Source organism: Lycium ferocissimum, chromosome 2 (assembly GCF_029784015.1).
Source record: "Lycium ferocissimum isolate CSIRO_LF1 chromosome 2, AGI_CSIRO_Lferr_CH_V1, whole genome shotgun sequence".
In the NCBI taxonomy this organism is placed as follows: domain Eukaryota; kingdom Viridiplantae; phylum Streptophyta; class Magnoliopsida; order Solanales; family Solanaceae; genus Lycium; species Lycium ferocissimum.
The window spans coordinates 7,429,663-7,456,951 of NC_081343.1; the positions used below are offsets into that span (position 1 = coordinate 7,429,663).

Here is a 27,289-nt window from a genome sequence, read left to right on the forward strand (position 1 = left end):
GGTTGATTGAGTAGACCAATTAATAATTGGTCACGTAAGTGTAATGATTTTTACTTGGTCGGATCGATTTATTATCGTCACGCAATTTTATAAAAATTGTGATTCCTTTCTCAACGATATGAGAAATTTAAGTTGAAAAGCTAAAAAATGAAGGTGCCTGATTCTCCTCTGGCTTCGCGACCAACGTTTTTAGGATCGACTCGCACTTCGCAAGAATTCTTCAAAGAACAAGTAAAAGTTATGATCAAGAAACAACACCCACAAAGAAAAAGCAATTACTTTAACTATAACTTCATATAAACTTTAATTGTATATCTATTACTACAATGGTTTTTTTTTACAAAATAAGATTGATGCTAGAGTTAAGGGAGAGTAGAAAACTTACAATTTAGAAATTCAAGAAGAATACTCAAAAAGAGAGTTCAAAAGATGAGTAAATTGAATAAGCAATCTGTCTTTAGCAAGAAGGGAGGAGAAAGAGAGAATTGCCTTCAATGGACATAGCAAATTTCTTTGAATGTGCCGTTGCAATGGAGAGAGGCATAGCAGATTTGAATTGTTGGAGGAAATATTAGGGATGTGCGTTGCAAATGGGGAGAGGCATAGCAGATTTGAATTGTTGGAGCAAAATATTAGGATTGTTGGAGGAAATATTAGGGATGTGCGTTGCAAATGGAGAGAGCCATGACAGATTTGAATTGTTGGAGCAAAATATTAGGTTTATATATTTAATTTATTTACAAATAAGTCCCTAGCTTGTCTAATATTTTAATTATAGTCCAATTATTCATTAAGTGCCTTTTCTCATTTATTTTGATATATTTTAAATTGAATAAATAATAGAAGGCCATTTTGTTAATTGAGGACTTGAATGCGTCTCTCAGCCAAATTTTCTCCATTTTTTGACCAAACTATTAAGGAGGAACATTTTTCCGTTGAACTAAAAGGATCTCGTTCCAATAAATGAAAGTAGAGTGAGGTGGTTGGGGAAATTTGGTCGGAAAATGAGGGATAATAGAATGGTTGTGCTTGTAGTGCTGCTATTGGCGTTTGTTGTAGTTGCGGATGGTGAGGAATGGGAGACGGTGTCGAAGCAGAACTACTCTTCCCACATTCGCCTCCATCCTCATCTCCTTCTTTTCGTTACTCTCCCTTGTAATCCCTCCTCCTTTCTTCTTTCCCTCAATCAGCTTTTTGTCTTTTTTCAAATATATATTCCTATAAATCACAATAATTAACAACTTAAAATATTAAGAAATTCCAACTGTGCCCCATAAATTGGGACAGAGGGAGTATCATTTATCGCTTGAAATGTTTGTATATCAACTATAGTTGTTATGGTAAGAAGAGGAGGTTCTTTAGCGTCCGTGTTTTGAGCTATTTTGTTAAATTTACTTTGTGAATGTAGAGTGCTGCAATGTTAAAATTGTGGGAAATGATCTCGTTAGATTAACCAAAGTTCATGGTGAAAAACTCAGGGTACATTCAGCATCTTTTGGTATAGAAAGTGGTTTTGCCATCAGATGTCCAACTTCTGCTAGGGTATTCACATTGCATAGTTGTAGTTCTTGTTTGACTGTGTTTTAGCGATTTTGAGGGGTTGCTAAAAGAAACAAGAAATAGAAAGAGAAAAAAGTAGTACTTGAGTGAGTTTTCAAAATAGTCATGGATTCGTCTAAATTCTTTGAAAAAAGATAGTAAGTGTGTGAGTTGAGTCCTCAAGGCTTCGGTTCTTTCATGAGATGTGTGGTAGGGCGTACATCATGAGTTCAAAGGAAAGAAAATTTGTGGAACACTACACTAACAACTAATGGTGGACTGTGTGGATGGAAAGAAGTTGGAGTACTTTGAAGGCAAAAAGTAAAATAGTTGTTCTTCAAGACATAGATATTAAGCTCTCTTAGCCTTTTGGTGTAAAAATTAGAATGTACAAGAAGTAGATAGGATGGCTAATTTCCTTACTTCTTTTCACGTGTAGTTAGTGTACTTCGATGCGTATTGCTGGGGGTTGTACTACTCATCTGTTGCACTCTCTGGATGCTACTCTGTAATAAAAAAAAAAATATTATTACATTTTCGAAGAAAATGATTGTGCAGAATACTATTCAGCTTTACTTCTGGGAATTAAAGGGACGTTGTCAACTCAAGCTTTATAGTTTCAGTTCAGTAAAGAGAAGAAGTTTTGAGTGGTGTGCAAGGTGGCTGCTGTGCAATGAAACTGGATATAGTGCTAGAAATTAGGTTGTCATTGTTCCTTAGTACTTTCTTTAATGGACTTCTGATTGTCACTTGAATCTAGCTATAGGTGCAAATATCTTGTATGCTTTCATCCTCTATTTCCTTAAAAGTGAAACTTAAGCTCAAGTTATCAGATAAAAGTCCCTAAAGAGCTATAAACCATTTGAATCATCCATCAGTATCAAATGTGGGCCGGAATGTAACATGATAACCTGTCAAATCCTTAATATCTTTTTGTAGGTTTAATCTGACATCACTAGACAATTTAAGGTTCTAAAGGGGGCACTCGGCATTAGCTGTGTAGAAGTTCATTACCTATCTGGCTTAGCACCCATGGTTCAGTTGGTTCTCACTGCTTTGATACTATTTTTTATGAGTTGATTTAAAATTAGTGAATGGCTCCTGTTTTAGACTAATTTTTATTACTTTTGTACAATTTTCCTCTTTCTATATTTTTAGTTTAATATTTGCTCCTCTACCCATCCTTTAGGTCTAATAATACATAAAGCTTTCTGTTGGAGACATGGTAAATGGGACAGCTGGGTGCAACCATATTTCATTAGATTCTTATGCATCTCTGTATATTGTCTGATGAGTTTGCTTATTGATCAGGGTCGGGTGAGTCTCGGTCCCTTATGAAGGAGTTGGCTGATGTAGTTTCTCATGATCAAGGGAGATTTGGTTCACTGAAGCTGATGGTTTTATATAGGAGCAGTGAGAGAATGCTGGCAGATGCAGTTGGAGCTGATGAGGGAATAACAATATTATATTATCATCACTCACACTCCTACAAGTATCAGGGAAGACTTCGCGTGCAGAATATATTGTCATCTGTCCATTATGTTATGTCTCTGTTGCCAGAACAGCTTCCCTTCAAAATTCTGAAGACACCCGAAGACTTAGAAATTTTCCTCGGTTCAACTGACAAGGCGTTGATTCTTTCTGAATTTTGTGGATGGACCCAGAAATTGCTAGCAAAAGGTGGCAGTAACAGCAGTAAACATGGTTTTGGTAACTTGTGAACTTCAATTCAGGTTTTTATTGCTTTATTTCCAGTAATGGAAAGGTGAATAATCCTTAATATTTAAAAAGTAGAAGAATAAAAAACAATTAAACTGTCTCATGGAAGATTAGTAGTAGAGTCATGCTCTGAAATGATTTCATTGACCTTTCTAATTCAATCAAAATTCTTACTTGACTTAACAATTTGTAGCACTTAACAAACCGGGTTCTTTGAAATTTCAACTGAATGATTGGTTCTGAACATATTAAGCATCCACAGAAAACTGTTCCTCAGTGACATAGTACGATTGACTGCTCCTAATTATACTTTAATAAAGGTGGGAAAGTCATTGACATCCTAGTGTAAAAGATACTTCTATCATCATTATTACTGTTGTTGCTATATCTTAAAAGTCTAGTAGTCATTACATATTTACGTATCAATAGGGGCTTAGTTGGTCATGGGTAACATAATTTGCTCTGCTTGAGCAATAAAGTAACATTCTAAATTGTATGCTATGCACTTCTATGTCTAAGCATTTAGGTTCCAAAAAGGACATGTGTCCGTGCTGGTGTTTTGAATCTGGGAAAGTTATTCATTTCCTGCAATGTTGTGATTGAAGTTGCTATCCTGTCTATCTACCACCTACTTATTAACATGCTAAAAATCTCCTGCTTCTAGAACTATTGCATGGGGGCCACCAGAAGGGTCCAACTACTTAGAGCGTTTACTATGCTAAGTCTTTGTGGGCCTTGAAGTGAAACGATGCTTTTGTCTTGGGTGGTACAAGACTTATACATAATCCATTGTTTCTAGTATCTTGTAGATGTCTGTGTGATTGTTTGTATCATTCTTGCTTAGTAACTAGAAATTGCTCCTGTGAAATGCAAATAATATGCGATTAAGCGGGGATTGCTCTATCATGTGGATAAACATTTAATAGTATGATAATTTCTCTTTGCATTTTCTTTCTTCTTCTATTTAGCGCTTGAATGATGGCTTGGAAGTTCTAAATTGATGTGCTTATTCTGAAACAGGATTTCATGAACAGTTCAATGGAACAATTGCAGCTAAAGAAAATGAAAATCAGGTGGCAGATGGTAGCTTCTTATTGCTTATGACTATGAAGCTATTGTTGGATTTGTGAAATCCATATTGCGTAATGAATTTGCCTTTATTCATTTCTAATAATAGGGGATGGAAAATGCGAAGATGGATTGTGGTGGTGACGATCTGTTTAGTGACATGCCTTGGCTCAGTGAGTTTACCTCAGCAAACAGTAACGCTTTCCTCGCGGCTGAGAATATGAGTCTTAATAGTGGGGCTTCCTGTAAAATTGATGAATTCCAACGTTTTGAATCATTCTTACCAAAGTTTTTGACGGTTTCGAGAGACTTATTTCTTCCCCCTGAAAGGCTAAGATTTGGTCTGGTTCCGGATAGAGCGTTGCTTTCATCATTGAACATTGAGGATTCTGGATCGTGGTTGGTGACATTGCATTTTGCTGGATGCCCCAGTTGTTTGAAGGCTCTCAGAGAAGGTGATGATCTCAAAGCTTTTGCCAAGATTCAAGCTTGGCCAGTTGCAGAGGCAAGTTTCTGCTGTTTCCTTTGTCCTTAAGTTGATCCAGCAATTTATGGGACCATTTGGCTATTGCATAAATTACTGGAAACTTGTGTTTTACATACTTGATAACCTTTGTGTGAAATATCACTCTAGAGTTTCCTAGTTACTGACATTTGAATTTTCTTGTAATGGGGGTATTACTGATGATAGTATAGGTAATTGTTTGCATTTTCCAGAGAATTGTATTTTTTGTCTACCTTTCTGCTACATCCTTTATGTAGGGTTTCCCTGCCAATCAATTAAATTTTCAAGATTTCATTGAGATCTTTTTTCCTTTCAATTGGGGAAGTATTTAAATTGCGCTGAAATTTGGCATATGAGTTTCATCTCTACTTTGTCCTTTGTCTTCTATTTTTACATGACAGTGTGCTTCATTGGCAGCCTTTTTAACACTTTTGTGAGATTGATTCGTCTGCTTGCCGAGTTTGGGAAATCTCTCCTTCTATCAAGTAATGTTTATATTTGTCGAAATGTGTGACCATCTCATTTAAAAGCTTAAGCTGTTACTTTTATTTATTTAATATATCTTCAACCCGGCCCTTCATGTGTGGGCCTAATTTTTGTTTGACCGAGCACATAAAAATTCTCTTGATGAAAGGTGGCGTTGAGATTTGAACCCAGGATCTCTACCATCTCTTCTATAAGCTTAAGCTGCTAGAGAATACACTCTTATGGACTTAATTATATCTTCAACAGTTTTCATTTAGAAAAGTCAAATCACAGATTTCCTTTCTTATCGTACTACGGATATGAAAGGCTTGGATTTTCATGGAGGATTGCTTGGGGAGATGGGACGGGGTTCTGGGGTTCGGAAACAGTGTTGTCTAAAGCAAAAAGCGTGAAAAAGCTCTCGAAGTCTATCGGGCTTTAAGAGCAAAGTGCAATTAAAGTGTGGAATAAGGCACAAAGAAGAAAAAAAAAAAAAAAACATAGAGCCCGTTTGGCTTAGCTTATAAGTGGCTGAAAACAGCTCATATAAGCTGTTTTCAGCTTTTTTGAGTGTTTGGCTGGCCAGCTTATAAGCCCAAAAAAATAAGTTGGCCCGTTTGGCTTAGCTTAAAAAAGGCAGTTTATAAGCTGTTTTCAGCTCATAAGCTGCTTTTTTTAAGCCCATCCAAACAGGCTCATAATATGTAATGGAAGAAAAAAGTACAACGTCATTCGTTTCCAGAATAATTAAAAAATCTATTTGCCAATCATATACTTATTGTTTAGTAATGTTCTATTCAAGATAGAACTTATGGGCAATAAGGCGCATGCCTTAGTTTCTTGCCGACACTGAAGCGCAACCTAAGTGACACGAAGCACCTACCCTGAGCTTCAGGGCTTAAACACGCCTCGAATGAGCCATTGACAATGCTGTTCGGGAAATGTGTGAGGGTGTAGTACGAGCAAGGTCACAAGAGTTTGGGGCTAGGGAGGGGTCACAGGGGTGGGCATGGAGGCAACTTTGGAGGCCAATTTTGTCAATATAATATTGGCTCATGTAAAAAACTCATTCTTGAAAGTATAGGGGGCTATATGCTACCTTTTTTGTTAGCTTTGTCAGAAAAGCTTTGACAGTTTCACTTTGGTCTGTAAGCTTTAATTTGTTTTGAGCATATTGAGAAACTTAGAGGACTTTTAATTGTTATAAACTGAAAAGTGGAACAGGTGAAGTTAATTTGAGTCAAGATAAGTGAATGAACAACTCTATCTTCATACAAGAGAAGGCTAAGTTGTGGACGTGTGAGTTGTCCTATAAGTACATCCTTTATCACTCTGTATCAAGAGAAGACTGAAAAAATTGTGGCTAAAAGAGATCCCAAATGTCAAGAAGCACTGTGTCATTTTGTGTAATCAACATGCCTTAATTTATAGAACGAAAGCAACTTGGTGTATGTTATCTTGGTGTTTAAACTTCTCCACTTGGGGATTCATAAGAAAATGAAAATAGAAAATAAGTCAGATATAATCACGCAAGTTGGTGTTGCAATGCTTGAAGCTGAAGATCAAAAAAATGAAAGTTGATGGTAAGAGATGGGTGATTATTGGTACAATCATATTATCATATGCTCTTGGTGAGGGAAGAATTGGATTTTCCTTACTTATCGGTTTGGATACTCAGAGCTTTTTCACTTTACTGGAGCAAAGGGAGCAATCTTGACAACTGAGACAAAAAGGAGGATTACAAATGTTAGCTGGTGCTTTGTGTGCAAATGTTTAGGTGAATATGTGGACCACCTCCTCCTTCATTGTCAGGTGGCAACTTGTTTGTGATGTGAGATTTGACATGGTTCGGGTTGTAATGGGCAATGCTAGGCTCAGTGAAGGAGGCACTCTGTAGTTGGAATTTAGAAGGAAGAGAAGTCGAACAATGTGGGATGTTGCGCCATTGGTACTTATGTGGATCTTGTTGAAGGAAAGAAATAAGAGAGCTTTGAAGGAGTAGAGAACTGACTATGTACAGTATCACTAAGTTTGTATAGAAGATTGGGTGTCGTTCTTCGAGAATCATATTGTTGTAGATTGTTTACTTTTGGTATATTGCTTGTACACAGAGATTTTCCCATAATTTACTAGTTATTCTCGTTATAGGAAAAGGAGACAATTCTGGGAAAGAACGGAGGACAATGTTGCAGAGAGATGAAGTTTTGACTAGCGAGGCTATAGTTGGCAGGGCAGATTGAGGGAAGCCAAACAAAAAACTAGGAACAATAGGACTTTGGATAGTCATTTCTTTTTTGATAGAACTATGGGTATTAATGACCTGTTGAATTGTAGTCAATCATCATAGCTAACAAATTGATGAAAGGAACCTACTTAAGTCATGGTCCTAGCATATAATGCTTGGCGTCAGTTTTTTTTTTTTTTTTTTTTTTAAATCATGGTCCAAGCAGATAAGTCATCAGTTTTAATATTTGTATACTGTATACATGATCACATATTTCTTTGTGCTGATGTGGTTGCTCTCTCAGTTCATTATTTATCATTCTGTATTGATTCATAGATATCCTACTATGCAGCTGGAGGATGATGTGGATGATCTTGAGAATGCTCTTCCAGCAAATAAGCCATCTGTTGTTCTTTTTATTGATAGATCATCTGACTCCTTGAAGATCAGAGAAAAGAGCAGGAAGGCTCTTGATTCTTTTAGAGAGTTTGCCCTGAAAATTCAGATGTCAAATGAAATGAGTGAACCAAAAGCATTCAAATCACAAGAGACATCTCTTAAGGGTTCCCAAGCATCAAGAAGTACTTCCAGACACCCTAAAGTGGGGCTGTTGCCAGCATCTCAAAAGATAAATATCAAAGACAAGATGTCAATTGTTGTAATGAATCAGGGGAAACAAGTCATCCTAGAAGATCTGGTTTCAGGTTTACATGGCAGTACATTGCATGAAATCTTGGCATATGCACTTCAGCAAAAGAAGGAAGTGAAATTGAGCTCACTTGCGAAAGATGCAGGATTTCAACTTTTATCTGAAGATCTTGACATCAAAACTGCCCAAGCTTTACCAGGTCAAACAGAATTTCAGTCAAACAAGGCTTCAGAGATCCTTCTGGAAGGTGTTTCTGAAGGTATTATTGATCCAGATAGGAAAACAATGTTACTTGAAGATACCATTTTGGAGAAGCAATACAATGAACAATCTGAATCAAATGAAGCCAAGTCTTCTCATGTTTGCCCAAAAGATGCTGAAACTGTACTGGCTCATACAGAACTTCAGTCAGATCAACTTTGTCGTGTAGAAGATGTTCCAGAAGGGCCTACTGATTTAGATAAGGATCAAATGCTGCACGTGGAGGACGGGAAGCAGATTGAAGAATCAAACCCCCTTAACGCTGACTTGCCTCAGCAAAATGATGAGAAGAATTTTCTTGAAGATGAAAGTTCACAAATATCTGTAAAATTTGGTCACGATGATGTGAAGAAGGTTGCTAATAGCCCTACTGCCGGGGAAACAATCAAGGAGCTGGATTCGCAGAAGGAAAAGAAAAACTTCAGAGGTTCCTTCTTCTTTCTCGATGGTCACTATAGACGTCTTAGAGCTCTAACATCAGGTTCAAAAATACCATCTGCGGTAATTATTGATCCCACTTCACAGCAACACTATGTTTTAAGCGAGCAAGCAGATTTCAGCTGCACTTTGCTATCTGAATTTCTTGATAGCTTTCTCAATGGAAGTCTTCTCCCATATCAACAGTCTGAGCATGTTGTTCCAAGCATTAGGGAGGCTCCAATTCCACCATTTGTTAATCTGGATTTTCATGAGGCTGATGCTATCCCTCGAGTGACAGGGCATATGTTCAATGAGCTGGTCCTTTATAATCAATCTGATTCCAAAAATTCTGGTAGTTCTCGAGATAGGGATATTTTAGTGCTTTTCAGCAATAGCTGGTGTGGTTTTTGCCAGAGGATGGAACTGGTTGTTCGTGAAGTATACCGTGCAATCAAGGGGTATAATAAAACCCTGAGGAATGGGTTTAAGAATGAGAAACTGTTGTTGAATGGGGGTAAGAAGTTCAGCCCATTTTGCTCTTCCTTGGGTTTCCAGCCAACTTATATACTAATTTATTTATAAGATACCCTATTTTTATATAAAAATAGGTCTGAGATTATGATTGTAAGCATGTATAATGGTTAAAGTCGTTTTTAAACTATCATATCATTTAAAACATAAAATCCTTATGATTTCATCTCATAGTAGAAAAGATCTATTTTCTGCTTGAAATTACTAAACAAATGTTCTAAATACTTTTTAAAAGTTGAGAAGCTATTTTATGTTATCCATGCCTATCCTTGCTCTGAGGCCATGTGAAAGAAAATAATAGACATAATAATATTCGGAACAAGCCAATTTCAGTTTGTTCTGTTGATATCCTGCATCAAATTAATCAAGTTAGTGCAAAAGCTTGGCTATATCTTGTCTTTTCAGTGATATTGTGCACATCTTTGCCGAAATCTTGGTTCTGGTAAAAAGTAATGTTGATTTACCATTGTGATTACATGCTTGGGGTTTGCTTTACTTTAGTATCCTTTTATTGACCAGTTGTTAAATTTGTGGCAGACGAGGTGAGAAATGAGATCCCGAAGTTTCCAGTGATTTACTTGATGGATTGTACATTAAATGACTGCAGCTTAATCCTGAAATCAGTGCTTCAGGTGTGAACTAGCCACAGATTAAAATTTTGTCATTTTGGCATTGGTATACTTGTTAGGTTTTGTGCTCCTGCTAATTACAAAGTATATCATCCTAAGGTCACATTTAGAGTAATTATGTTATGCTTCATTTCTTGAACACTCTGATTTCTTTTGAACAGTAAACAAGTGGTATAATTTGATAAGAACATATTAAGGAGATGCTGAAGCCACACAAAGGGTATGGGATGGAGGCAGAGAAATACGATAGCGTTTGAGGGTATTGAAAATGATTTTATACATTTGAAAACTGAAAGTTTTGGTATCAGAATAGTATGTTCTATTCATTAAAGAGTAAACAGTTTATAGGAGAAAACAAATCAATAAAAAAGGAAAGTAATCCCTTAAATCTAGATAGTCCAGAACTAAGGGATAATTCTAATCTATTAATCCCTAAAAATCTGAAACTTTCTTAGCTTATTTGATTTGAATTGATCCCATGCGATCATAATCAGATAATACAAATCAACACTCCCCCTCAAGTTGGCATGTAGATATCTAACATGCCTAACGTGAACAACCACTTAGTAAAAATATATGATGTTTGCTGATCAGTTGGCACAAATGGCAAGCACATGCTTCCACCTTCGGGCTTCTCCTTGATGAACTGTCTATCCACCCCAATGTGTTTTGTTCTATAATGTTGAACTGGATTGTGGGCAATGCTTATGGAAGCTTTTATCTCAGTATAGTTTCATCGATAGAGTTAGGTCTTCTTAGTTCCTCCATCATTTTCCTTAGCCAAATCATCTAACAGATTCCATGAGCCACGGATCTGTACTTTGCTTTTGCACTTTTCGTGCCTTAACACTTTACTTTTTACTCTTTCATGTCACTAGATTTCCCCAAATAATTGTACAATACGCAGAAGTAGACCTTCTGTCAGTAGAGGACCCTGCCCAATCTGCATCTTGTATGCCTCAAGGCTTCTTTGATCACTGATTTGAATAACATTCCTTTTTTTTTTTTTTTCTTCTGTGAGCCTTTCAAGTATCTCAAAACTCGTTAAACAGCCACTTGATGTCCTTTTTGGGGAGAATGCATAAACTGACTGACCTATCTTACTGCAAAAGTTATGTCAGGATGAATGTGCAATAGGAAGATGATTAACATCCCTACCAATCTCTAATATTGGCCTTTGCCGGTGGATCTTCTTTATTCACGAACTTTATGTTTGGATCAAGAGGAATTTCTGCTGGTCAGCACCCCCTCATCCCTGTTTCTTTCAACAGAACCAATACATATTTCTTTGAGACACCATTATTCCCTCCTTTGGTCAAGCCACTTCCATGCTTAGAAAGTACCTCAAAGGTCCCAAGCCTTTGATTTCGAGTATTGATGCTAACTCATCCTTCAGGTTTTTCATCACAGTTGAGTCTTCTCCCGCAAATATAATGTCATCAACGTACACTGATTTTTATTTATCCTTGTAGTGAATGACGACTTAATATGGTGTGATCTGCTTGTCCTTGGAAGTATCCTATCCCTTTAACAAATTTGAGTAAATCTTTCAAATCAGGCTCTAGGAAATTGCTTTAATCTATGTCATAAAAAAAAATTGCTTCAATCTATATAGAGACCTTTTAAGTCTATATACCTTTGTTCCGAATCAGTTTTTGAAGCTTGGTGAAGGATCCATATAGACTTCCTCTTCAAGTTTCCATTGAGGAATGCATTCTTTACATCTGACTGTTGAAGGGTCTAGTCAAGATTAGCAACAATTGTAAGGACTCTGATAGAATTCAGCTTGGCTACCGGAGGAAATGTTTCAAGGTAGTCGATGGTGCAGGTTTGAGTAAAACCCTTAGCTACCAAGGGGCGCCTTATACCTTTCCAATGACTCATCTGACTTGAATTTGGTGGTGAAACCCATTTACAACCCACAATTTTCTTTCCCCGTGGTAAATCCATCATTTCCCAAGTTCCATTCTTCTCTAGGGCCCTCATCTCATGTAGAATTGCCTCTCTCCATTCAGGAACATTTAAAGCAACCTGCACATTTTTTGGCATCTTCAAACCAGATAATCAAGATAGAAAGCTGAACAGGAAGGGGACAACTTTTTATATGACACACAGTTTGACATAAGGTGTTTACCGGCTTCTCTCACACCTTTTCTTTTAGCTGTAGGAAGATCAAGATCTGAGAGAACACGAGATGTATCAAAACAATAGTCGTTTTTAAGGAATTACCTGGAAGTTTATTCTGGCCTTGTGGAGGGGATGACTGACCATGTGGAGAGTTCTCGGCCTCTTTTCCCAGAATCAGTTTCTCCTTGTGCAAACACGCAACTCTTTTGTATATTCACCATTCTCATTACTGATACGCTCAAATTACACCTTTTAATAGCGTAAAGCGGACGATGTCAAATCTAGTAACCCAACAAGGTTGGGGTCGAATCCCACAGAGAATATGGTGTGAAAAGTTTACTAAATAAATATTATACTAATCTTGCCGTCCTGGTGTATTCCCAAAAAAGGGTTTTATAGGAGTTTTGGTTTGTGAACTAATTTAAAGTGACTAGAAATTTAGAGTTGTAAATATATGGGTAAAAAGAACCAAGGTTGTGTCCCCGTCAGATAAAGTGTATGATCATGGGTATCGATCTTGATATACTTCTAATGGATCGTTTGTATGGATGCACACCTCTATGTGACTCTAGACTATTTCCCAATAAGAAAAGATTATTCCTTTCTATGCTTTTTCCAAAGATAAGAAAGTATGCACGAAGAACGGTTAACTATGCCAAGTAAATTCCTCCTATTCCTAAGTGGATTTATTAAACAAGGTTTAAAGCCTTGAGTTCTTATTATTTGTTCTTACCTAACCCTAGTTATTTTCCCAAATAAACCAAAGTTTATGGCGTTAGCTAATGTTTGCAACCACTAACTATATGATGAAAACGAAGAACAAATAAACCCTAACAATCCATTATGCGTATATCAATCACAATCCCCAATCACAAAACACCCATCCTTGGGTTCACAACCTTAGTAAAGGTGTTTAGCTACTCATGGCAACAAGAAAACAATAAAAGATTGAAGGTTGCATAATTGAATTTTTTATTAAACTTACGAATAAACTTGAAAGTAAACGAATGTAATTGTCTGGAAAATCTTCAATTGTACTAAAAACCCAAAAGTAATTACTACAAGTCTAAAACTCCAGATGTCTGAAAAATAAAACCTAAACAGGTATTTGGTATTTATACAAGTTAAACTCGGAATAATTAATCCCAATCCAGTTCCAGGTCGGCTTGCAACTCGACGGACCGTCTTTGCACATTGACGGTACCGTCGAATGTCAACGATGCACTTCGACAATCTGATGACAATTTTCATGCTACAGAAACTCCACCGTCCTTGTACATCGACGGACCGTCGATCATGTTGACGGTCCGTTGACCTTCTCGTTGTTTTACATCAATATATGGCAGTCTCTGATATTTCACTCAGTGCAATTCGACGACCAACTTGACGGACCGTCGAGCATGTTGACGGTCCGTACAAGTGCAACACAGTGCCTTGTCTTCAAAATTCCTTGTTTTCAACTGTTTTTGCAATTCCGCTTCTAAATACCTGCACATACACAAAACACATCAAACTAACACAAACTTACTTGAAAACAAGTAAAGCGTAGAGTCAAAAAGCATTAGATGTGCCATAATTTCACGGCACATCAATTACTAAATCAAATCATGCTTTGATTTTACATGCCTAGAATCAGAGCCTTTATTATCTATAGCATTTTCATTCATTATCTTTGCTAGATCACTATCACCCACATTTAGCTCACCCTTGTTTATCAGGTAATTTGGATCTCTTTGATTTTGACTCATTTCCTCATTATTGCAAAACGAATCTTCTTCTACAAAATTTCCCCCTTGAAGATGAGTTCCAAAGAAAGGCTGGGACCCAAAAAAAGTAACAACCATTGTAACCACAATCTTTTGTGTATTCGGATCATAATACTTATAGCCTTTTTGACTTGGGAGCATAGCCTACAAATACACTCTTTCTTGCATGAGGTTGTAGTTTGCTCCTTTTGTGATCATGGTTGTGATAAAAACACTACACCTGAACGTTTTTAATCAAATTAGCAGTTAGCCTAGATGTAGTAAATTTCTCGTTGAATAGGTTAAAGAGAGTTCTAAAACTATGAACCTTATATGGCATCCTATTTACCAGATAGGTGGTACTGTGTTAGTCAAGGGAGCTTCTCCCATAAATTTTGTGGTACTCTGCTAGTAAGAATACAAGCCTTAATTTACTTTTAATAAATGCCTATTCTTTCTCTCGGCAACCCCATTTTGTTGGGGTGCGTTAAAGCATGAACTTCGATGAATTATCCCCTTATTTTGAAAGAAAGTTCCTAATTGCTTATTGAAAAACTACCTACCATTGCCACTCCTACCTATTTGGAATTTCTCTTGAAATTGTGTTTCAATCTTAGCATAAAAGACCGCACACATTTTTTACCTATGTTTTATCTTTCAACAGATAAACTCAGCTTAGCCTAGTGTGATCATCAATAAAACTCACAAACCACCATTTTCCGTTATTTGTCAAAACCCTAGATGCCCCTGAAACGTCACTATGGATAAGCTTAGATGGTTTTGAGGCATGATATTGATGAGGGAAAATGATAGAATGTCGATGTTTTTCGAATTTACAAAATTCACTCCAAAAAATAGATGGGCTTCTATTCATGAACAATTGAGGTAACAAAAGCTTTAGATAATAAAAACTAGGATGACCATTCCTATACTGCCAAAACGTAACCTTATTCTCAATAAAAATAGAGTTCAAACAAATAAAATTATTGTTTACTGAATTGTTGCCATCCTCAAGAAAATAGAGACCTCCGACTCTTTAGCATTGCCAATCCTCCTCCTCGAGACCTTGTTCTGAAATTCACAAGAAAACGGGTCAAATGTTGCACGATAATTGAGCGATTGGGTTAATTTGGTAACAAACACAAGATTGCTAGTCAATTTCGGAACATGAAGGACATCAAAGCTTGCTGGGACTCTTCACTTTCGGTGCCGCACCCGTGTCGACCCGAGATTGGTGTGGGATCCATACCCGATCTGGTCAACCAATTTTGGGTACTTTGACCAAAATCGAGGGAGAAATATCAAAGCAAAAGCTATGGTCAAGTCGAAGAAAATGGAATAACTTGTATATAGAAATTTCTATGTCACTCCTTTTTCTTTTATCTCCTTTCGAGATTCTCCTCAAGTTTTCCACATAATATCTCATAATATAGGTTTTATAACTCTATTTTTAGAATTTTGAATTATTTTTTGCCGAATCCCTGCACCTGTATTCGAACCTGGATCCGTACCCACGAATCTTAAAATTTAGATCATGACGAATCCGACCTATAGATCCACACACGTATTCCACACCCACACCCGAGTCCGAGCAACATAGCATCAAAGAGGGTCAAGGAAGGTGTCAGTTTGATAGTTCCTTTTCTAATCATTGCTGAAAAAGATCCATCAGCAATTCCATTTCTTTTGTTCCCTAGGTGACTAAGTAGAGAACAAATGGGTATTTCCCGTCATGTGGTCACTAGCTCCTGAATTGATGATCCAGGAGTTTGCACCATTTGAATGAGTACTCAAAAAAGCGGAGGGCACACAATACCTAAAAAGAAGAAGAGGGATTGAAACAACTTGGTTTACTGGGTTGGAGTTGATTTTGGAGAAGCTTGTGCAAGAGTTCTAATTGCTCCTTAGTGAACGGAGACACCTCTGAAGTTCAACCGGTGCCCCTGCTCTTTGTTGGTTATTCGGAATGCTTGGCTGCCATGATGTCAGCATCTCCTTTTGCAGCCACCATTGCAGAAGAATCTTTTCATTTTGAATCTTGATTAGGATCTGATTTCAACATGCCATCTCCTGGCTTCTTCTCTTCTTCTTTCTGAGTATGTCTTGCGCAAAGAAGGTAAGGGTTTTTTTCCAAGCAGTGGCGTACGCAGGATTTTTCGTAAGCAGTGTCGACATTTAAAGAAGTGAATAAATGAATAGATCAATGTAACAACACCATGATTTAGAAAAACACAATTCAAGTATAATATTATAACTCTCCTCGACGAGTTTTGCATCCATAATAGAATCATTCAAAATATTACTAAATACTTCGTTTTCTATATAAGACAACAAACAACCACTCAAAAGCTTATTATCCATTAAATTCCGTAAGTCAATCTTAATCAACTTCATCGCCGAGAAAACATCTCAACATTTAGATACTCTGAGGTAAAGAGCAAAATAAAGTATCTGGCAGTCAAACTAATGTAAGAGATGCTGGTCCATTTGGTTTTGCTACTCCATTTTAGGCAGAGTCGAGGGATCGAAACCTACTGGCTACAATAACTTTTCTTCCGAAGAAAGCTAAAAATGATAAAATAGATGACCTTAACCAGCGCGCCAGCAGAGCCCGTGTTGACAAGCAGTGTCACTTATATTTTATTATTACTGTTTCGATGCGCAGGCTATATTTATATATAATAATAAAAGTTTCTCGGCAAACGGTGTTGGATGACACCACTTGCCCCGACGTGCGTCTGCCCCTGTTTCCAAGGATCCGGATCTTCATCGAATTCTCGGTTTAGTCTTGCTAGGAATAGATAAACTTTTTGATTTTCTTTTTTCTCTTCATTGCTTTTACACTATCCGTCGGACATCCTCATTCATCATTGTAGCATTGATCTAGCTCTTGCCGTAATGAAACTATTTCATTGTAATAGATGGTCACCTCTCTCTCTCTCACTACCTAGCCTTTCAAATCTTAATTTTTAATTTAAAAATTTGAGAAGCATTTTCTACATCAGAATATGTTTCTTTAACAAACTCCATACATCTCTTGCAGTAGGCAAAAATAAATAGGGTTTACCTATTGTTTGGTTCCGTACAGTTTAGAAGCCACACAATCTCACCAATGAGTTCTCGGACCTCTAGGCGTTTATCTTTGGATCTCCAGTTCAGGTTTCCTGATTTCACCAGTCAAGTGCCCAAGTTTTCCTCGGACGTCAATCGCTAACCGGTGACATATTGTGCCCTCTACAGATACTTTTTTGGCCATTCAACCTATGGGACGCTAGTCAAAAGGATAAATGAGATGAATTGCTGCTTTAAATCATGGTTGTTTCGCTAGGGACTGCACTAACAGAACTCTCGGCTTCTGTTGTTGCCGCTGGGGTTCATGCTCATAAAGGCTGCCTTAGCCATGAACAGATGAAAAAAGGCTACTGCCCTGATACCATGAAAGTGTTGGTGGCGGAATAGTATATTCTATTAACTCAAAGTGTATGGAGAAAACAAATCACTAAAAAAGAAAAATGATTGCTTGATTCTATATAGTCCAGAATTAAAGGGATAAGTCTAATTTAAATCTGAAAGGGGCATCCCGGTGCACAAAGCATCCCGTGTTAGCAGGGTCCGGGGAAGGGCCGCATCCCAAGGGTGTGATGTAGACAGCGTAACTTAATGCAAGCATTAGTGGCTCTGCTTTCACGGCTCTAACCCGTGACCTATAGGTCATACGGAGATAACTTTACAGTCGTCTAATTTGAACCTAATCTCTAAAAAGCTGAAACTCTCCTAACTTATTTGATTTGATCCCATCTGATCAAAATCGGATAATACAAATCAACAAAAACCTTTATCATTTGAATTTCTTTTTTATATCTGAGGAATAACCTGGTTGTCTTTGATTGCTTTTTGGTGCTCCCATGAGATTCCTATTTGTATAGATGATTGGGTGTCTTTTGTAGAGAATCATGTTTTGATGAGCTTTTCCAATATTACTAAAATTATTTACCTTATGAAAAAAAAGGGATGCATAAGCACAGAAGATGAAAATTAAAGTTTGAAAAGAAAAATTAAAGGAACAAAGAAAAAAAAGAAGAGGGATAAGATCTTGAAGGGATCCTCATTTAGACAAAAGGAAATCTAGGAACTGACATGATTTCGTGAAATTTCTACAGTTTTTGGTTGTCCCCCTTCACTTGGTTAGGCTCTTACATTAATCTGCAAATTATCTTAGACTAAAAAGGTCTGGCTTTAGTAGTGTTGATACTCAATTAGTCACCATCTGAATATTTCCGTCCTTACTAACTTTTAAAAGTTACTTTAAACACTTTGAATGCTAGTTGATAAGTACTTTTTTAGTATTCATGGACCTAGAAAAGGGGAAAAAAGGATTCCCATATATAATCCAAGAACTTTCCCTGTATACAATGCATTTTGACTTCCCAAGATAGCTTTTTCAGCTGATTACATGTAGAAGTATTATATTCCATTGTTAGCAACATACTTAGGTGGCTGCCAAATGGTTGGCCCAAAGGCACCCAGATAATAACTATCTGCAATTTGGATTCTCATCCTTCTTTTCACCCTTTTGCCAAGAGATGCCACTACTTTTACTATTTCACACGGCTGGGCTGAGGTCTTCTTTGTATAGTTAGAGATCTGCCAAGAATAAGTGCTTCCCATGCTCAGATGTTCTGAAATAAAATTAACCTAATTCAAAAAGAGCTTTGCTGTTGGGTGATCCTGTTAATCAAATAAAATTAATGGCTGAAAATCATGCACTTTTGTGCCTTCTAAACAAAATCTTGCACTTTTGCGGCGAAATCTTGTTACAAATTTCTTCCTGTCATGTGAAATGCAGGTGGAAAATTATAAGCTTCTTTAGTCTCTAAACTCTAATGCTTCCTAACTAAACTTAAGCAGTCCACAGTCATGCATCCACTTGTGTTTGAGTGTTAATCTTGTGCTTGTTCATTGCAATTTTGCAGAGGGAACTTTATCCATCTCTACTCTTATTTCCCGCTGGAAGGAAGAAAGCTATCCCTTATGGTGGAGATATGGCAGTATCTAATATCATTAACTTTCTTGCTCACCATGGGAGCCACTTTTACTATCTTCTTCAGGAGGAAGGTGAGTTTCCTGATTTACTGTTGCTCACCACCCATCTGAGTGAAGGAGGAAAAACGGAGGAAAGAGGGAATTATTGATTTTCCATATTATTCATCAAAAACTTTGATACGTGTTTTCTATCATTGGTATAATACACTTAGGGCTTAATCTGATTAACTAAACATATCTTTTATATGTCCAGGATATTGTGCTTGTTTCGTTTTTTTAACTCTTTTGAAGTAAGATAATTGTTGATAGTCAAGATTCACTGATATACCTATCAGTTTGTTTATTTGCAAGTTTGATAACCTTACATAAATCGCTATTGTCTCAATCGGCCAATATCATTTTAGATGTTACGTGCCTTGCTCTTAGAATTATCTCACTGGATAGTTCCTATAAATCTATAATGGAACTAGGTGATTGTAAGCCCGTGCTAGCACAGACCTAACATGACCAGAAAAATGGACCACTGAGGGAGAAGTTGTCCTTTCAAAAGCTGACACAAGGTTTTGGAGAGCGAGAAGTGGAAAAAAGCGACGAGGCCTCCCTTCACCAAAGCGTGAAGCGAAGCGCGCGCTTTTTTCATGTGAAGCGCAATGTAATACAAAAATAAAAAATATTAAGTAGGCATAGATAAAGAACCAAGAACTCAATAAAAATAACATATTGGCTTGATGCCATTAAATAAAAAAACAGAATTTACTACAATCACAACAAAAAAATAAGTCAGAACAGTGAAACAATTGCAGAACAGTCAACAGAGATGAAAAAAACAGAACAAAACAGAGAAAAACATTACAAAATAGAGAGAAATCGAAGAACATAGACAAAAAAAAAGAAGGGCAAAATAGTGAAAGAAATTACAAAACAGAGAAAAAACAATTGCAGCCCAGTCTAAGAACTGAAACAAGTAGAAAAGAAAAAGAGAAAAAAGAGCAATCCAGTGAGAAAAAAAAAAAAAAGAGAGAAAAACTGGCAGTCCAGTCGAGTAGCAGCAGGTAAAACAGAGAAAAGAAGAAGAGGAAAAGAAGAGAAAACTTACCTTGAAACTTGAAAGAGGCAGTAAAGAGATGAGGAGAAGCAGTCACAGCAGTAAAAAGAAGTCCCAAGTCGTAAGAGTCCAAATAGAAGAGGAAGAGTGTTTTAACAAATTCTTTTGAAAAAAAACCTAGGTGCACCATGCTTAAGCGAGCTTTTATCGCTTTTGTCGCTTCTCGCTTCTCGGCCTAAAGCGTGCGCTTTTTAACCCATGCCTCGCTTTAGGGCAGGGAAGCGCAAAGGCTGCGCCTCGCCTCGCTTCTCGCTTAAAGCGCAGAAGCGAGCGCTTTTCACAACATTGAGCTGACACTTCAAATATTATTGGGCTTCGTGTAAACAATAAATCCGGCTAGGTATTTATATGAAGATCCTATTGTTTTTTCTATACTTGCTTATGAGGGAGGAATTCCGGGGGATTTGCCTTCTGGGTCGAGCTTGTCACACGGGGCTTGCCTAGTGGGGGTTATCTCTCCTGTGTAGTTTGCAAGCTATTACACAAGAGCTGGTTTTACCCTGTGCGCACCCGAAGGGTAGCGGTTGCGGGTTTCCATGTCATCAAAAATATGAGGAAGGAGTTCCATCGAATTGAATATATAACAACATTATCCACTTCAATATCAGAATGATTCATGGATGGGTAGTTTTTATTTTATTGCGTCAAAATTGTTAAACTACTTTTTGTAGCAAACTTTACCTAGGTATTACGGAAATTGTAATTTAGACAATATTCAGCGACCTTTCGAATACAAAAAAATTGTTTAGTAACTTTGACGCAATAAATTGACAGTTAAGTAGCTTAATCTCATCATAATTTCTTACTTCCTTGCAGTCTTTAATGTATTCGCGTGATATTCTTTAAAACTTAATTCAAACATTACCTTATGGTACATTTTACAATTACAAGGGAATGACATAATCTAAAACTTAGTAAGAACGTGTTTATTGGAGGCTTAGAGTCAAAGAAGAAGACCGATTTAATTGACTTTCCATAACCCTCACTGTGTTACCACTTACCACTAATCCTTATTTAAAACATAATTAAGAATCCAAAGCTATAGGAAACATCAAAATGAAATACAATCTTCCACATCTAAGTATATAGGTTATTGAATTACATAATCGAAAAACCTTCTAATGAAACATTCAGTTGTTTTTTTTTTTGAGTTTTCTCTGAGAAAATCCTAACAGAACTTTTAGTAAAGATCCCTTTAAGATCCACTTTTTTTTAATAACTTTATTTTTTGGATAATTTATTAAAGCTACAACAAACCAAAACTACATGTTTATTAGCCATAAAACTTTCCCAAACCCTATACAAAATACTTCTCTATATAGACTTTTTAAAGAGTTTACCAAAACAATCTGCAAATGAAATGTGGTTAGAATTAGCTTTTGTTAAACAAGTGAGAAAATCAAATGAAAACATAAAGCATCAAACATGGAAATTATCGTTTTTAATTACTAAGCATGCCTTTCTAAGTAATCCGAATGTAACTGATATAAATAGAGTAATGAAAAACAGAGGAAGAGTCCATCTAGGAATATTTTGGCTTTGTGGATTTTTTTTTTTTCATCTGGATTGTGTTTTACTATGTATATTTAGTACAACATCTATACAAAGAATTTTCTAGAATCAAATTAGCTGTAGTAAAAGGTTACTATATGCAAAAACTTGTCAGCCTCAATCACAAAGAGAAGTGAGCCCACTGAGAAATACATTTATGGACACATGTAAGCTTGAATGAAGGAGATTGGACGTAAAAGGAATTCTTTCAAAAGGGTTTGGTTTTCTTGGTAAACTGAATCAAATGTACACAGCCAGAAGATGCTGCATGTACCATCGAAGAAATCTGAAATTCCAATATTGTCCTTGGTCGTCATGCTCTTCACATTTCTATATAGTTGAAATGAAATGTATGGCTGGTGTAATGAAACAGTGGTGAGGAAAATGCAATTTGGCCGTAAATTTACTAATAAGATTTATGCACAATTATTTAGACAGGAGGAATTTCTAGGGGCAAAACTTAAAAAGTGAAGGTGTTTGAAAAAATTTGACGTGCTTCATAAATGATCACACATGTAAAACGAGGGGGAGAGAGAAAAATATGTGTGGGGGGGCAGGGGTTGGTAAGATGCATAAAGAAGTGTGTAAAGGGGGTTGTTTTGGGGGGGGAGGGGGGTTTGGTGGTGGTAAGATGCATAAAGAAGTGTGTAAAGGGGATGAATGAACCGAGTAAAAGAGAGTTGAAGGATGTGGAATTGGTGTGTCTACAAGGAATAAAAAAGGACGACATACTAAAATCTATTATTAGTAAGTGTGTTGGGATGGAGGTCATACAGAAGCGATATACTTCCGGCCAGAGAGAGAGCGGGAAGGATTTTAGAACTTTGGGATGAGAGAAAATTAAAAGCTCGAGAGGTGAGAGGGGTATTACTCTATACCCAAAATATTCAAAGACACTAGTAATAAGAGTTCAATTTTATGGGAGTTTACAATCATGTAGGTGAGAGATCAAAAAGGGAGTTTTACAGGAAATTAGAGTGGATGAGAACTACAGAGCCACCTTGGTAATAGGGGAGATTTTAACGCTATTTGGTTTCCGGAAGAGAAAGTGGGATGTGACCTTCTAAAGGGACATGGAGGGATTCTTGGACATCATCACAGCTCGTCAGTTGATTGATCTTCCACTATATTGTGCTTCCGTACACTTGGTCTAGAGTTGAGAGTTGAGATCGAAATCAAGGCTCAACAAGTCCCTTATCTTCACTGAATGGGAGGAAAGCTCATTCATTTTCCTATCCTTAGGTTGGCGTTTGATCATTCACCTATGTTTACTGGATAGCAGTAGGAAGAGAAGACGAGCACATTATTAATAAACGCACAACTTCAAGGAGTTATCAAATCATAGGTGCACCATCTCTTTGCTTGACAAAAAAGCTCAAAATTGTGAAAAAATGATTTGAAAATATGGTGTAAAGATGTATTCTGGAGGATGGAAATAGAATTGAAAAACGCATGAATGAACTTGGGCCATTAGAAAAGAAAGAAGGGTAGGATGGTTTAACCGAGGGAGAAAAAAATATGACAAATGACGATTTTGTTTGTTGGGGGGGGTGGGGGTGGGGGGGAGTTATCAAATACAATAATTGCCTAAGGCATTAATAGAGAGCGAAATGTAGGGTGTTGTGCCTTAAATAAAGGATTATAATACAAACTTCTTCCATTTTTTTTCTGTTGTGCTCAAGTATATCCAAAATATCCCAATGGGTAACACCTAGAGAAATCTTTTGAAGAGGATGGCACAGGGGCCACTTAAGTTTTTGCAGTTGTATAATGACTATGTGGAGTGAGGCCGAGGCTAGAGAAGTGAAGTTCAACAATATTGGAGGGAGGAGGATGTGAAATAGCTGGAGAGAGTTTGAGAAGGAAGAAGTTTGGGAGGTGGTTAGGAGTATAGGAGATAAAGTGCTGGGTTGGAAATTGCTTCACAATGGCATTCGACATCAATGCCGCAACAGAGTTAAAGAAGATGTCATGACTGCTATAGACTATGTCTGTTCCACGAGGAATTTCGAGAAGTACCTCAATGCATCTTTCTTAGCACTGCTGCCAAAAAAAGTAGAGGCGAGAATATCAAAGATTTTTTTAGAAGGTAACATATGTTGTATATATGTAAAACAGACTGCACTAAAAACATGTGCAATCACCCATAATTACAGTTTGGAGTACATGAAGGATTCCCAGTGCTTTGTCTTCTTACAAGGATTGTAGACGTAAAAAATAGATTCAAGATCTTCTAGGTACCTTGTTTACACCAAAAAATAAAAAGGACTAGACACTTCATCTCTAGCTTATGTAAAGCACCTTTGAGTTCTTTCTTTCCAAGTTGTTCACCAAATACAAGCTGAGAAAATCCTCCGCCTCTCTATCTGACCGAAGAGGTTACCATATATGTTTCAACAGGCTAGAATTTCAGGTATTCTCCTTGGCATAGCCCACATAATTCCCCTCAGGTTGATAAATATCTTCCATAGTTGATCTGTCTTCTTACAATGCATCAATAGATGATGGATTGTCTCTGCCTCCTCTCCGCTTAAGTAACATAACATATTTGGTGTCCCCTCTTAATAAGATCGTCCTTTGCCAATATTACCTCTCTTGCCAAACCAATCTGATTATTTGATGTGTTGTATTCTTTATATGCTGACTTAACAGAGAACTTGCCTTGCTTATTTCCTTGTCACTTCATATAGTCTTCAGTAGCAGAGGTCCTTTTGAATTGTTCTAGGATATTGTAGAAATTTACCAACCTGCCCATCTTCCAATCAGTTAATATTCTTCTGAAGCTGAGGTTCGATCCCTGTTTTGTCCATACCTCTCCCCAATTTCTCCTGCGGACTCAACTTATAGACATCAGGAAATAACTGCTTCATTGGTCTTCGACCTAGCCAGTGTCTTCCCAAAACATATTTTCATTCCATTTGCTACTTTGAATCTGGACTTATTTATGAACTCAGGCCATAAATTTCTGATGGACTTTAGCCCGATTATATTCTTCCACAATGAGCAAGCCTCCATAGCTACTTCATCATCAAACCTTGGTTCTGAGCTGTCAGGTTTCTAATTCTAAGTCCCCCTTCTTTCTGTGCTAGTTGTTAGAGAATTTATTGCTGTTACGTGGCCAGAAGATGTTCCTCCTTGGTATATTTATTCTTTCACTATATTTGCAGGAATTGAAAATAAATACATCATATAGGTAGGCATAAGTACACCAATAATTAGAACTAAGCAACCCAACCCCCCCCCCCCCCCCCCCCCCCCCGGCTCCGTGTATTGACTCTCAGTTTGCTAATTTTTTTTTTTTTTCCACATTTCTCCAAAACACCATGCTGCAATTCGTCTATTCTTCCTCCAAGAATTAAAGTCAGACTCTACATCTCATTTACCTCATTAGTTGGATACATGTGGCTCTTGTTCCATGTATAATCATTTCCATGGAAGGATTAAATGACACGCTGAAAACGCCACATACAATAGCTTGATGTTTAAGTCAGTGTTGTCAAAGGCGCGCTTAAGCCCTGAAGCGAGGCTCAAAACATGATGAGCGCTTCGCTTGCTTTATGTGCGCTTAAGTGTCATCATCCAGGCTCTAAGACATACTTTTCCTTGCCAATGAGCCTCTCTTGAAGAGATGACACTAGATAATTGATATTTCACTTTATCGTTTCTTTGTCCATATATTTGTTATTCATGCTTATTATTATTACTCTTGGACTAAACATATATATGTTTGTATTTTTGTGCTATTGCGCCTTTTTTTTTTTTAAATTAAAGCCCACACTTTATTTGCGCTTAAAGCCCCAGCTGACCTTAGAGCTTTTTTGCGCTTTTTGCTTTTGATAACACTGGTTTAAGTGGAGAAGGGAAGAGTGGTGGGCCCATTATCCACTGAGTTTCGAACCGTGCACCATTGAGTCTCGGGGATTTCTCAGTTATAAAAAAACTGTAAATGGATTGGATTATTTCGTTGATTGAAGGTTCCAAAAATCTACAGAATTTGAAATTCTAAAAGAAAAAAAGGAAGTTGAAAAAGTCACCTATCTGGTATACATAACTGCCTCTTAGTACACCAAAATAACCTTTAAGTAAATTAAATGCATCATTACCATCTAAAATTCCAGTGAACCTAAAAAATACACGCCTTTTTAAATGTCAGCTGTATCAGTACAAAATTAGATCTTAAAATGGAAATAATATTAGGGTGATAGAACAAGCATATTATTTGGCTATCAAATGAAAAAGGTCCGAAATCATTGGATGCACTATAATAGGATTTCCGGTGCTGATTTTAAAACCGTTAAAAGCTTTCAAAACTCGGAGATAATGGGCTGGCTGCTCTATGCTTTGCAACTTAAATACCAAGTTCCGTTATCATGGGGCAGGGCTCTAACCTATGACCTAAGTCACAAGTCCCTCAACCTTTGTCACTTGAACCAAGCCCTGGGAGCATATAGTAGAATAGATTCTTAAAATAGTTAACTACCACTTACCAGAGCTACAAGAATATTATTGAAAACTGCCGACCATGTTTAGGAAAGAAAGTTAGTAGCACCTGTAGTAAATTTGGCATTGTTTTCTCTTATGCTTGAAAAGTATATATGCTTAATCCTCTATTGTTCTTATTCCTTAGGTCGCTGGTTTGCATTTCATGTCAAACATTAATAAGACTATTCCTATAGTATCTGGTGGAATAAATTAAAGGAAAACTCCTATAGCATCCAGTTGAAACCTATCGTCAATAAGTTTTTTCTATTGATTTGCTTTTTCAGTGCAGTTAGCCTATATAGTTGCATATCACTAGTTCTTTTTATATGTTTTCAAGTTTGTCTTTCCCTTTTCCTACATCAGGTATACTGTGGACTGGAGGTGAACCAGGCATAATTCATAACATGAATTCAGAGGCTTCTCCATTTAAGAACTCGCCACATGAAATTATACTTCAAGGAGGACCGCCAACATTAGATGCTCAGTTCAACCAAATTAGAGCTCCTCTTAGTAGCTCCGCGAAAGCAGCCCCTCATGTGATTGTTGGCTCCGTCCTTGTTGCTACAGACAAGCTTCAAAATGTTCATCCTTTCGATGGATCCAAAGTAGTTATTGTGAAAGTGGATCAAAGCACAGGATTTCAAGGTCTGATTGTCAACAAACATATCCGCTGGGACTCTCTTGATGAACTTGAAGACGGAGTAGTACAGCTCCTGAAGGAGGCTCCTCTATCTTTTGGTGGCCCTGTCATGAAACGTGGAATGCCATTTGCTGCGTTTTCCAGAAAGTATATAGTTAACCAGTCCATGGAAGTGCTGCCAAATGTATTTTTTCTTGACCAAAGGGCCACAGTAGGTATCGTAGAAGAGCTAAGGTTAGGAAACCAGTCTATCCATGACTTCTGGTTCTTTTTGGGATATTCGAGTTGGGGTTGGGGCCAGCTATTTGATGAAATTGCTGAAGGAGCTTGGATTGTAAGAAATCATGATGAGGACCAAATAGATTGGCCTTGGAGATGACCTAGATCGGATTAAATTTCTGAATCTATTATTAGGTATTTATTTCATTTAAGAGCCAGCCAGAGTACAAAAACTATTAGTTCAACAATAGAATTTGATTTTCAATAGGCAGTGTATAACATTTTTGTTGGATAAAGCGACATTCATATCCTAATGCAGCCTGTTTATGTACCATATACCCTTCATTTAACTATGACATCTCAGTGA

General features: G+C 37.1%; 1 protein-coding gene and 1 long non-coding RNA gene across 5 annotated transcripts; one reads left to right on the forward strand and one right to left on the reverse strand.

Annotated features, from left to right (window-relative positions):
• The first annotated feature begins 996 nt into the window (after positions 1–996).
• LOC132033403 (uncharacterized) lies at positions 997–27,289 on the forward strand. 4 transcript variants are annotated; one of them, XM_059423376.1, is made up of 8 exons: positions 997–1,155; positions 2,851–3,249; positions 4,279–4,331; positions 4,436–4,831; positions 7,873–9,364; positions 9,919–10,013; positions 18,856–18,997; positions 26,427–27,289. In XM_059423376.1, exons 1-8 carry the CDS (start codon positions 1,005–1,007, stop codon positions 27,080–27,082), a joined length of 3,384 nt encoding a protein of 1,127 aa, XP_059279359.1. In that variant the 5' UTR covers positions 997–1,004; the 3' UTR covers positions 27,083–27,289. The 4 variants fall into 4 exon arrangements, with proteins under 4 accessions (XP_059279359.1, XP_059279366.1, XP_059279374.1 ...); XM_059423383.1 differs by having other exon boundaries at positions 2,851–3,219; XM_059423391.1 differs by lacking the exon at positions 997–1,155 and adding an exon at positions 1,502–2,241.
• On the reverse strand, positions 12,872–18,886 carry LOC132033432 (uncharacterized). The gene is made up of 3 exons (XR_009408740.1): positions 15,699–18,886; positions 14,909–14,953; positions 12,872–13,625 (listed from the first exon to the last, which is right to left on the reverse strand). It is a non-coding gene; the product is annotated as an uncharacterized LOC132033432 (long non-coding RNA).

Excerpts from the sequence above, each read along its gene's own strand:
- LOC132033403 (XM_059423376.1), top strand. The coding sequence starts at position 1,005 with ATGAGGGATAATAGAATGGTTGTGCTTGTAGTGCTGCTATTGGCGTTT. Across the intron at positions 1,156-2,850 it reads TCTTTTCGTTACTCTCCCTT|GGTCGGGTGAGTCTCGGTCC; the intron begins GTAATCCCTCCT and ends CTTATTGATCAG. Across the intron at positions 18,998-26,426 it reads CTATCTTCTTCAGGAGGAAG|GTATACTGTGGACTGGAGGT; the intron begins GTGAGTTTCCTG and ends TTCCTACATCAG.